The 12,823-nt window shown below is 37.6% G+C and overlaps 1 protein-coding gene across 1 annotated transcript in view; it reads right to left on the bottom strand.

Annotated features, from left to right (window-relative positions):
• BLOS1 (GCN5L1 family protein) overlaps positions 1-12,823 on the bottom strand; it is a 37,661-nt gene that overhangs the window by 11,712 nt on the left and 13,126 nt on the right. Inside the window, exon 2 of the mRNA XM_077383062.1 lies at positions 9,093-9,298. Coding sequence (XP_077239177.1) covers positions 9,093-9,298 — 206 coding nt within the window. The remainder of the gene's footprint in view (positions 1-9,092; positions 9,299-12,823) is intronic.

The following is a 12,823-nucleotide window of genomic DNA, read 5'->3' as shown; positions in this document are numbered from 1 at the left end:
GTTGATCGCTTCTCTAAAATTGCCCATTTCATTCCTTGCAAGAAGACTATGGATGCTTCCTATGTTATTAATCTTTATTTCAATGAGGTAGTTAAGCATCATGGTATTCCCAAGTCCATTGTTTCGAATAGGGATACTAAATTCCTTAATCATTTTTGGAGATGCTTGTGGAAAAGAATTGGTACTATTTTGCTCTATAGTAGCTCCTATCACCCTTAAACCGATGGACAAACCAAGGTGGTGAATCGAACTTTGGGAAACTTGCTTAGGAGTTGGCGGCAAAGAGGCCCAAGCAATAGGATATGGTGCTTCCCCAAGCGGAGTTTTCTTATAATTATGTTATGAATCGTTCTATCGGTAAGAGCCCCTTTAAAGTGATCTATGGAAAAACTCCAAAACACTAACTTCCCTTAGTGATTTTCATAATAAGGGCTTCTCAAGTAAAGCCTATAAATACATCTCTTGGGAGTTAATTGAAACCCTAAACACGTTTTTCTACAGCTCTAAGAAAATATTTTTCGTGTGGGAAGAAAAGAGAACCAAGCTTTGGAATCGGAGGGTGAAGATCAAGGTAAGAACTATGTTTTTTTTTTATCAATTTATGTTCTTAGAAACCCTAAAGCAAGGATTTTGTGATATTGAAAAGATGAAATTGAAGGCTTCGATTTCGTTTAAGATATGTTTGAGGACTGATCTTTGATTCCTTAGGGTTCGCTTTGTTTCGGAACCCTAACGAACCTAAGATCGGATCGTTTTGGTTTTTAGAAAAGTTTGTCTTGAAAGGTTGAACTAAAAAGTTTAGATTATTTTTATAATAATTATATGTCGATTCGAACGCGAAATTAACTTAGTTGGATTACTCTCGTCGATACGAATCCAACGGATTCGACCACGCACGAATCGAAGCTAAAACGAGAAAGTTTGGTCGATAAAAGTTTTGGTAAAATCGGGGACGAATCTGAATTATCGGAAAGAAATTGTGAAACTTCGAAAATTCATAACTTCTTGGTTTCTTGTCTGTTTTCGACACTGTTGTACTCTACGGACATACCGGAAACGAGTACTTTCTGTTAAAAATAGTTTCAAAAATTTTTGGAGACTCTATAATGATGATAATTCCAAAATACTAAAAAGAACCCTAGGACAGTTTGCCGATTCTTTTCCAAAGAGGCACCAAAGGGTGTCTTGTGTCAGTAAGAGGATATATATATGCCTCATAGAAGTGAAATTAATGATGAAACTCATAGAGAATATTCATACTCTTGATTGTACATGATTATGAAAAGGAAAGTAGTTCAATATCAAAGTACGTTATTTCGTACCACTTTAGTGATATGATTCTCTATTGAATGATATGCCCTTTTGATTTGTAACTCTCTATTCTCTTTGAAAATATGAAATCTCTGATAAACTTAGTCTTTGATTTGAGTCTTGCATGCTTATCCTTTATTGAACACAATCTATTGAATTTTGTACTCATTGAAAGCCTACGATTTTCGCATTGAATATGTGACCCTTTTGATATAAGAACCTTTTGATTATTGTATACCCAACTATTCTGAAATATCTTGTGGAACCAACGTGAAGCACAATCTTTGGAACTTTATACGTACTTTTGAACTTTGTGCATATGTGGAAACCTTTTGTGAGGCTTAGGTATATATGTGAACAATAAGGGCCTGCACCAATGGGGCTATACGTTGGCTTTTGGGTCCCGTCAGTGGGTGCTATTTGCTAACCTTGTCGATAGGTATATGAACTTAGAAACTAATTTCGAACCGCGAGCAGTTGGATAAAATAACATGGTTTTTGGGCTAAGCCGATGACCTTTGGGTGATTTAGTACCTTTCTGATCGCTTTCAGTAATCTCTTAAGACTTTGTGACTTCTCAAATTGAGACATACTTTGATGTGATACTTTGAAATATGACTTTGTAAGATTTGTTTCTCAGATATTGTACTTGTACCAAGCACCTCATGTGTAGCTTTTGCCATCTTCATTTACCTATTGACCCTCTTTATGTAGCATGCTTTCACCCCACTTTTGTGGTGCGTCATTATGTACAGAGCTTTTCAACTGACTGTGGTTTAACAATTTTCAGTATTTGAATCCTCATGGAAATCTCAAGAGAGTGCAATTGCATCACCACCTATTGGAGTCTGTTAAATCTAGCATAGTGAGTATTGTGTAATAGTAAAACTTTGTTCTAAATTTATGTAAGACAGTATTGTTTAGTTTATGTTATGAGTGGTTCTGATATTGTTTTGCTAGCCTTGTATACTTGTAGAGCTTGCTTTGCAGGTGTACGGCGCTGCCATGTCCTACGCCCAGGGTAGGGTTTGGGGCTTGACAGAAAAGTGGTATCAGAGCCTAATCTTTAGGTCCTAGGTGTTATAGATTTGAAAAGTGAGGATTGAATGGAAAATCTGGATATTAGAACCATGTAAGTTCTTAGCTTATTTTAAGATAGTGATTTGTGACCTTCTTGAACTAAGAATATAATAGTTGACTTTTCAACCAAAGGAATCGGAGGAACAACCTAGTGCATTGTTAGAATCTAGTTTATGATACTAATAACTAGTGGAATTCTAGGCTCGAATACATTGTGTGACCTTAAGCTTGTGACCATATAGACTGTTACATGCTAACCTAAGAATTCAGGGATTCGAAGAACCCATCTTATGGTCTTCAGAGCTATTAACTACTTATCATTAATAAAGATGATAACACTAGAAACTAATGAAACACTAGATTTGATTCTGCACATTGTGAGACTTAGACTGATGACCATGTAAGCTATTAAGAACTAGGCTATGAATTTATGGATTTTGATGAACCGGTTTGTGACATTGAGGGCTAATAAGTCCTAGTTTGAATCCAATAATTATCTGAGTGTAGAAAATGTGAAGTGTTTACTCGACTATGGGAGAATCAACTAACTATGATTTTGCGAAAAGTTGAAGATCTGGATTTCAAGAAAATTATCATTTATGTTGAGGATATTAGCATCAATGACGAATAACTCAGAGGATGGCATGATGGACTTGTGTGTATCAGGGACGCCTGGTTTGCAGACGAGTTAGTTGTGCTATTTAGAGATCACATGATAGTCTCACGTGCACCGGAGACGCTTGGTTCAACATGTGGGTTAGTCGTGTTGGAATGAGACGAGATGGTACGACAGGTTCGTATGCACCAGGGACGCTTGGTTCAGCATGTGGATTAGTTGTACTTGTGTGAGATAGCATAGTCTCTCATAAGACTTTAGAGCCTTTGGTTTCGCATGTGAGTTGGCTGTGTTGGTATGGGACAACAGGGTGAGCTTGAATGCATCTGGAGTGCTTAGTTCGACATGAGAATTAGCTATTTTGGGATAGGACAATATAGTCAACTCATTTGGACTAGGGGAATTTGGTTTAGCATACAAGTTAACCACGCTGGTATGGGACGATGTGGTGAGTTGTGTACCCTAGAAGCCATTAGTTGAATTTGTGATTCAGTTTATTGGTGTGAGAAGATATGATTGATTCAAGTATTCTGAGACAAAGCTAGAGAATGAGAATGAGTTAGGGATTTGATTTTCTTTGTAAGAGGCACCGTTTGATTTTGCTCTATGATTACTTCGAATCACATATATACACCTTAATCATCTTGTAATCCTCTTTGATTGGGAATCTAAATGATTAGCCCTGTCTTGAGCACATCTTCGCCAAGATATGGTTGATTGTTATCCAATTTAACGAAACATCACCGATCCAATAAGAATTTTGTATCTTCCTTACGTTTTCCTACCATACGTGGTACAGTTTCGATTGCTTTCCGATAAACCTCTTTAATCGGAATAAGATCAAAGATCATTAGTGTGGCATCTGAATAAATTCTGTGGAAAATTTTGTCCTTGAAATTAGGGAAATCTATTCAGTTTGTATCAATCTCATCTGATATTATGTGTGTTATTGTAATTTGAATCTGGCCCTAAGTTTTACCTCAACCTTAGTTGGTCAAATTGAAAAGATAAATTTGGTACTCTGTAAATCTGAAACATATATGTATTTCGAATTTGAATCCTAGAGTAAGCCATTGTAATACGGTAATCGCTTGTCAGTGAAAAAGTTTGAGATAAAAGAAACATCAGGATAAACAAATTTAGTATTGAACTTGTTCTACAAAGCCTCAAATTTTAAAATTTTAAAACTCAGCTCCCTTGAGGAAACTAAACAACTTATGCTATTGTATATCGTAGGGGTGGACATGGTTCGGTTCGGTTCGGTTTTGGGTTAACCCAGAACCGAACCATGTATAATCGGTTCCCTGAAATTGGAACCAGAACCGAACCATATATGTGTGGAACCGAACCGAACCAGAACCATATATAATCGGTTCGGTTCGGTTCGGTTAGGAAGGACCATAAGAGATGGTTTGCATTGACTATGGATCCGTACATTCCCATTGGTAGAGGCTGTAGGGGCCATTTAAAATGATAGGTGATATCGATTGAAGATAAATGGTTCCCATTCCTTGTACCAATGAAAACAATCTGATCCGTTGATCCAAACACCTTAACTGGATGATTGTAGGCCCTTGATCAATCATGCCTGGCTTAAGGCTCCACCAACAAAATCTAGAACATTGATTTTCCTATACAAGGGGTGCTTACTTGGCATGAGAACAAAATCATGTGGGCACGATGTTCTACAAGATCAACGGTCTTGATTGCACATAAATGTATGGGAGTTAAAAATTGATCGTTACCGTTGATCTCTTTTATAGGCGAATCCTATCAGCGTGGGCGGACCCAATCGATTTCAATTAACGCTAAATGTCAAGTGGGCCACCCTTCACTAACCATCCAAGACGTACATTACTATTGGAGGGAGCCAGGTGACCCACCCTGCATTGGAATTGGTCCCATGTATTACACCAATCCACCAATGGGAGGAAACAAGACATAAAGAGAGACCCCTCTTTCTCAGAAGTTCCACCACATTTTGTTTGTCTTTTCCTGAAAATCACTATTTTTTCAGAAAAAGAGTAGCCCAATGCCATGAATGTGTATTCATTTCTAGGGAAAAAAAGGAAAAACAAAAAGGGTTGGAAATATCATTTCCCTAGGAAGAACCACCCTATTCAACTTTCCTGGTTAATCATTGTTGGATGATCCTTTATCCTTAAGTTGTTATCAGTATCTTGATAAAAAAGAATGCTCTTTTATATGGTGTTTACGCTACATGCAAGCACACCTTAAAAAAATACAGTGAGGCCCACACCAATTCGGTTCTCGGTTCGGTTCTCGGTTCCAGGATCCCAAACCCAGAACCGAACCGAATTTTTACCGGTTCCCGGATTTTTTAACCGGAACCGAACCATATAGAAATGGAACCGAACCGAACCGAACCGAACCGAACCAAATGTGCCGGTTCGGTTCGGTTCCTCGGTTCGAACCGGAACCATGTCCACCCCTAGTATATCGTCATCAATTCTGAAATACCAGAAGAGTGCTTCGGTACAACAGCTCATTGGTAGTCGAGTCTTAAATTATATGTAATACTAATGATCACCGATCGTTCACATTTGGGACCTCACCTTTGGAAATATAATGAACGTATAAGGCCAAACCTAATTTTGTATGAACCCCATAAGTATTATTTGAGCTATACAAATAGGAGGCTAGAACATATTGTATGGTGCAAAAAAAAAAAAGAATTTTCTGGAGTAAACCTTACAGATATAGTGTGTGATTGTTGTAATTTGAATCTGACTCTAAGTTTCGCCTTAACCTCTATGTACCAATAGAAAAGCTAAGAACTTGTACTTTTGTATGTGTTCTCAAAGTATAAGTTATTGTAGTAAGACCTTTGTTCCGCCCTTAGATAACCGTCTCATCTTAGTTTGTAAGTAGAAGATTTTGAGATATGAAAAACTTCGAGATAAAAGAATTTAATATTGAACCAGTTTAGCAAAGTCTTCTAACCCAAGGTTTTGAAAACTCAGAGCTATATAAAAAAAAAAAGAGAGAAAAACAATTTGTAATCGAAAGAAACCGCCTTATATATTTGAACTTACCAGTGAGATTTGGCCCCTCTAAATCTAGTGAATGTGTTACAATTTGTCTAAGTGGTCTATGTTCAGAACCTAAACCCTTTTGAATCCTAACAGAATGTGACTAAGTGAACTCCGATAATCGACTTGTGATGCATGTTTGAATCCCTTATATTTTATCAGTTTTTAACTATGTGGACTTTGATATTTGATCTATACCTTCGGTTAGAACCCTCTGAAGTCTATTGGATTGTTACCATTTAAATTTTATCCCTTGTTCTGTGTTTCGAGAGAGACCTATCTCGTATGTATTAAATCTAGTTTAAGATTTTATTCGATAAACCGTAAGGGACCTCTATCGTTGTTATGGACTATTGAACCATTCACATTTTGGATTCTACCTTCAGGAATGTAATGAACATAGAAAGGAAAACAAAATTTTGTTTGAAACCTATAAGTATGTTGTTAAATTGTACGTTTGAAAGTTAGAAATAATTACCTTAGCAAAGGAATTAAAGGAAATTAAATGAAGCAAACTCAATAAATATCATATGAATCCTAGCCTAGGGCTACATATTTTTCCTAGGATATCATGTGTTGACCTTATGATAAGGCCCTCTTAATAATTGTACAGTGTGTGAAGTGAATAGTTAAAACAATCAACCATATAATTATATCGCCTTGTGTGTTACAACTCAGCTTAAGAATTGTTCAGAATAAGAAGATAACTTAGTGAGTAAATTTCGAGGACGAAATTTTTGTAAGGGGGGTACAATGTAAATACCCGAAAATACCCCTAAAATGAAAATTTGTTTCTCCGTTTTGGGAGGGGCGTTCTTGTCCCTTAGTGATTTTCATAATTAGGGCTTCTCAAGTAAAGCCTATAAATACATCTCTTGGGAGTTAATTGAAACCCTAAACACATTTTTCTACAGCCCTAAGAAAATATTTTTCGTGTGGGTAGAGAAGAGAACCAAGCTTTGGAATCGGAAGGTGAAGATCAAGGTAAGAACTATGTTTTTTTTTATCTATTTATGTTCTTAGAAACTCTAAAGCAAGGATTTTGTGATCGTGAAAAGATGAAATTGAAGGCTTTGATTTCGTTTAAGATGTGTTTGAGGACTGATCTTTTATTCCTTAGGGTTCTCTTTGTTTTAGAACCCTAAAGCACCTAAGATCAGATCGTTTTGGTTTTTAGAAAAGTTTGTCTTGAAGGGTCGAACCAAAAAGTTTAGATTATTTTTATAATAATTATGTGTCGATTGGAGAGTGAAATTAAATTAGTTGGATTCCTCTCGTCGATACGAATCTTAACGGATTCGACCACGCGCGAATCGGAGCTAAAACGAGAAACTTTGGTCTGTAGAAAATTTGGTAAAATCGGGGACGACTCTGGAATTATCACAAAGAAATTGTGGAATTTCAAAAATTCATAACTTCTTCGTTTCTTGTCCGTTTTCGACGCTCTTGTACTCTACGGACATGTCGGAAACAAGTACTTTCTGTTAAAAATAGTTTCAAAAATTTTTGGAGACTCTATAATGATGATAATTCCAAAATACTAAAAGAATCCTAGGACGGTTTGCCGATTCTTTTCCGAAGAGGCACCAACGGGTGTCTTGTGCCAGTAGGAGGATATATATGCCTGATAGGAGTGAAATTAATGATGAAACTCATGGAGAATATTCATACTCTTGATTGTAGGTGATTATGAATAGGAAAGTAGATCGAAATCAAGGTACGTAATTTCGTACTACTTTAGTGATATGATTCTCCATTGAATGATATGCCCTTTTGATTTGTAACTCTCTATTCTCTTTGAAAATATGAAATCTCTGATAACCTTAGCCTTTGATTTGGGTCTTGCATTCTTATCCTTTATTGAACACAATCTATTGAATTTTGCAGTCATTGATAGCCTATGATTTTCGCATTGAATATGTGACCATTTTCATATAAGAACCTTTTGATTGTTGTATACCCAACTATTCTGAAAAATCTTGTGGAACCAACGTGAACCACAATCTTTGGAACTTTGTACGTACCTTTGGCTTTTTGTATATGTGGACACCTTTTGTTAGGCTTAGGTATATATGTGAACAATAAGGGCCTGCACCAATAGGGGTTATACGTTGGCTTTTGGGTCCCGTCAGTGGGTGCTATTCAGTGACCCTGACGACAGGTATATGAACATAGAAACTAGTTTCGAACCGCAGGGATAACATGCTTTTTGGGCCAAGCAGTCGGATAAAATAAAATGCTTTTTGGGCTAAGCCGATGACCATTGGGTGATTTTGTACCTTTCTGATCGCTTTAAGTGATCTCTTAAGACTTTGTGACTTCTCATATTGAGACCTTCTTTGATGTGATACTTTAAAATATGACTTTGTAAGATTTGTTTCTTAGATATTGCATTTGTACCAAGCACCTCATGTGTAGCTTTTGCCATTTTCGTTTACCTATTGACCCTCTCTATGTAGCATGCTTTCACCCCACTTTTGTGGTGCGTCATTATGTACTGAGCTTTTCAGCTGACTGTGGTTTAACAATTTTTAGCTTTTGAATCCTCATGGAAATCTAAAGAGAGTGCAGTTGCATCACCACCTATTGGAGTCTGTTAAATCTAGCATAGTGAGTATTGTGTAATAGTAAGACTTTGTTCTAAATTTATGTAAGACAGTATTGTTTAGTTTATGTTATGAGTGGTTCTAATATTGTTTTGCTAGCCTTGTATACTTGTAGAGCTTGCTTTGCAGGTGTACGGCGCTGCCACGTCCTACGCCCAGGGTGGGGTTTGGGGCGTGACAGCTAGAGTCTAGAAGTCAGCTTTTCTTATTGATAATTTCCTATAAAGTATATTTTAGGGAAATTACCACATACAGATCTTTGCATTTATCCTGACTATAAGTTCCATTATAAAGCATTCAAAAGTATGCCAGAGATTTACGACATAATTTTGATAAATCAATAAATCATTCATGAAGGCACAATTAAATGAAGAAATGATAACTAATGCGAGAAAACTAGAAGAAACCCAAGTTATAGTGAATGACCTTTAAAGCAGAGTTCAATGCATGTGAAGCAGAAAGCCATTGCTTTGTTTGCTTTGAGTAACGCATAACAGTACTAGCCAAAGTGCGTATCTCATATTCAATACGCTTCTCATTTATGAAAGACTCTTCCACTCCACCATTGACAGTGTCAACTAAAAGTTCTGATACATGCAGTGCAGTGCTCAAGGCATCCTTCTTTGCATCGTCTGAAAAAATATAATCAACACAACTCAATGAAAACAATAAATTGGTGGCGAGTAACTGACAATGCATAGAATATATCCTCATATACAGTTTATTATCACAATTGCTATTAGTCAAATAACAATGAAGTGGCTCTACTTCTCGAGTAAATATTCTTGGCAACAAAAAACTGCTATTCATGCCAGTCTTAGCATTTTTAGCCTCAACCAGAAATCACCAAAATTATGTGTAACCTGTTTCAGTTCCTCAAGTAGCCTATGAAGATTTCCTAATAAAGGTAAAGGCATAACTAATTGGGGTGCACTATTTCTCAAGATAACCTATAGCATTGTCTTAAATTTCCACTGAAACCGACACGAAATGAGTGAAATGTTTCCATTTCCATCCCCACTTAAACCGAAGTGACTCTATTGGATCATCCTAACCCCTCCAAATGGGTAGGGGGGAAATGGGCAGATTTGTTGACAAACCGTGTCTGTCCATTTTTCCCTCTACTTTTGGATGGGTTAAGATGATCTTATGGACCTGATTTTTGGTACACACCTTGTCTATGTAAAGGCCTTCCAAATGAATGCTTTGGATCACGCCAAAAAATGCGGGACCCATGTGTTTGTCGCACTCGAGATCATATAAGCTATATGAGCTCGAGCTCACTAACAGTTTTCCCATATATATATATGGGCTCACTGTTCGTGAGCTCGAGCTCATATAAGCTTATATGAGCTCAACCGCATTTTTTGTTGTGATCCGAACCACTCATTTGCAAGGCCCCATCATAGATAGGGTGTGTACCAAAAATCAGGTCTATTAGATCATCCTAACTCATCCAAAAGTGTACGGAAAAAATGGGCAGATTTGTCGACAAACCGTGTCTGTCCAGTTTTCCCTCTACTTATGAATGATAGGTGACATTTGGTATGTACTAAATTATAAGGCATGCACGACATTGAATGTCACTAAGTGTCAGATGTTTTTAAACCATTATGGATGTTCTCTTGCTTATGTGATGGTCTCTAACTATGTATTTGTGCTTATTCTAGCATTTCCTAAACTTTCATCTTTATAACAAGGTGTCTGCGGGCCCTCGTTACAAACAAGGTACTACCTATCTATCCTTTTACACGCCAACTCAGCCTTCTATAGCAGTGCCGATAATAACCTCCATTTCCAACTTCTCCACTCCCTCCTTTGCGAGCTTGTCCGCTTTCTCATTCGCCGACCTTAACACATGAGAGAATCTGGGGTGAATTGCCCTGCAACAGTCCCTAATCTCTGATATCAGGCTTGCCAACTTCCATGGTCCCGAGGCCGATCCATTTGCCCATCCTATGACATTTGTGGAATCCTCCTCCACGACAAGCGGGTGAGGGAGATTTCTCAAACACCAATTTAACCCCTGTAAAAGTGCTCTGGCCTCCACTTCATTGGATTCACAAATTCCAATGGAACTCAAAAAAGACATCCACATCGCACCCTGAATCCTGAATCATCCTCCCCCCCCTCCCCGCCGATGCCTGCCTGTCCTGGTTTTCCCCGGGCGTTTCCGTCAAAATTTAACTCTAAGAAGCCGGAGGGTGGGGGAACCTATCGAGGGAAGGGCCGGTTTTTTATCTCCCTCTCCCAAATAACCGCTCACCAATGCCGAATGATCTCCACTGTTGAGTATGGACTTGGTTCATGCACCGTTCTTTGCCCAAGCCACTACATCCACCTTGATGTCCCATGATAACCTTCCATATCCTTCTTCTTTTTCCTCAAATATTCTTTCATTTCTTTCCTGCCGAAAGTGAGTAAGAGGGGCTGGTTCATAAAATATATATGTATATACAGAAATATCTAGATTTGATTAGATCCAAGTAAAATGAGAATTGATTAGAGTAATGATAATACAAAAGCGTGTAACAGTAATACACACATCTCTAGATGGAGATAAGAGTAACGATAATACAAAAGCAAATAACAAGGGCTGTTTCAAAAATATACATGTATATACACACATCTCCAAATTTGATTACATCCAAGTAAAATGAGAACATTCATCGACAATGGAGATATAATGCAAAAGTGAGTAACAAGGGCTGGTTCCCAAAATTTATGTATATACACACATCTCTAGATTTGATTAGATCCAAGTAAAATGAGAACATAGGATAAATTTGACCTACAAAGTTCAGCAACCTTCTCACTAGGATATTCACTAAAATTTTGACATGAAGATAGATGAGGAAATATAAATAAATAAACCTTGAAGGAGCCCCATGGCCAAAATGCCAATGTACCATTATGTCCTTACCAAAATAACATCTCAAATAAGAATTGGAAATGGCAAATGAAGAAACCAACCCACTGGTTTCACCATTCAGCCATCATCCATCCGTTCTTTTCTTTCTATAATATATAATGAAAAGGGGAAAGAATCAGAACAGCTAAGCGAATTCATCAAACTACTAGTAGATACTCTAAAACCTGAACAGTCTTTTTCCCTTAATGGTGGAAAAGAATCAGCAATAAGTTTCAAAAGATCTCTTGGAACTGAACACAATGTACAAAAGACCGTACCTAGCGGACACTATTCCTGACACTAAAGTTTATTTACCCAGGTGGTGCCGAACTCAGAAAAAGAACATTGGAAGGCCGGTGAAATATTACACATCTGGCTAGAAAATCCATAAGAGCAGATGAGGATACACTATCTGTATGGGTAACCCAAAACTATTGAAGAAGCACTTTTTGCTGAATGAGCGCGGTCATAATCGGGTCATGAGAATTGTAGGCAGCTGTCCAAAGAACCAGTAAGACAGCAAGCGTACCTATAATGTCAATCACTGAAGGATGTTTCATACTCAAGGAATTGGCCTGAACTTTGCGAGGGTGACCCTCAAGAGACTCAACACTCTCCCATGTTTCATAAAGTCAATCACGGTATGAGTTGATGGGCTCACGACAACCCTTTTCTCCTGAACTCCTATTATTGAATGGTCTTTACAGCAAACAACATCAGCATGTCCTTTTTCTTAAATATCTTGTCTGATATGGCAATCATGGATGAGAGGTGCTTCTCGTCACTCAATGCTAAGTTACATAAACTATGCAACAAGGGTAATACATAATTGGATTGTAATAGATTTGTAGTCTGGCGCAAACCCATCCAGTGATTCAAAACCCTTACTTTCTTTTGGTTGTGTCTGTAGAATTTCCTCGTCACATAATGCTGGACTCAACTCGTATAACATTACACACATTGCATTATAATAGTTTCCCAACTTCTTCTTCACCTCAACCTCCAGAGCTATATTTGGGCCCTTCTGTGTTCTCCTTTTGGTTTTGAATTTGGTGCATTTTTTTGTCTTGTGTTTTTGCTTGCTCTCCCCCCATAGGTTCGGGGTTGCTCTTAATTTTATTGTAATCTTCTCTTTATTAATACAATCTGGTTGGGGTCTGCCTAACCTCAGCTTACCCATCAAAAAAAAAACCTCATTTTCACCTTGCCATGAGCAATTTTGTGATGGTGTTGGAATTTTATTGCA

The sequence above is a fragment of the Tasmannia lanceolata genome, unplaced genomic scaffold, assembly GCF_043159265.1.
Source record: "Tasmannia lanceolata isolate RefF3 unplaced genomic scaffold, GAP_Taslan_0.1 ptg000006l, whole genome shotgun sequence".
Taxonomy (NCBI): Eukaryota; Viridiplantae; Streptophyta; class Magnoliopsida; order Canellales; family Winteraceae; genus Tasmannia; species Tasmannia lanceolata.
This window is presented reverse-complemented; position numbering and strand designations above follow the sequence as displayed.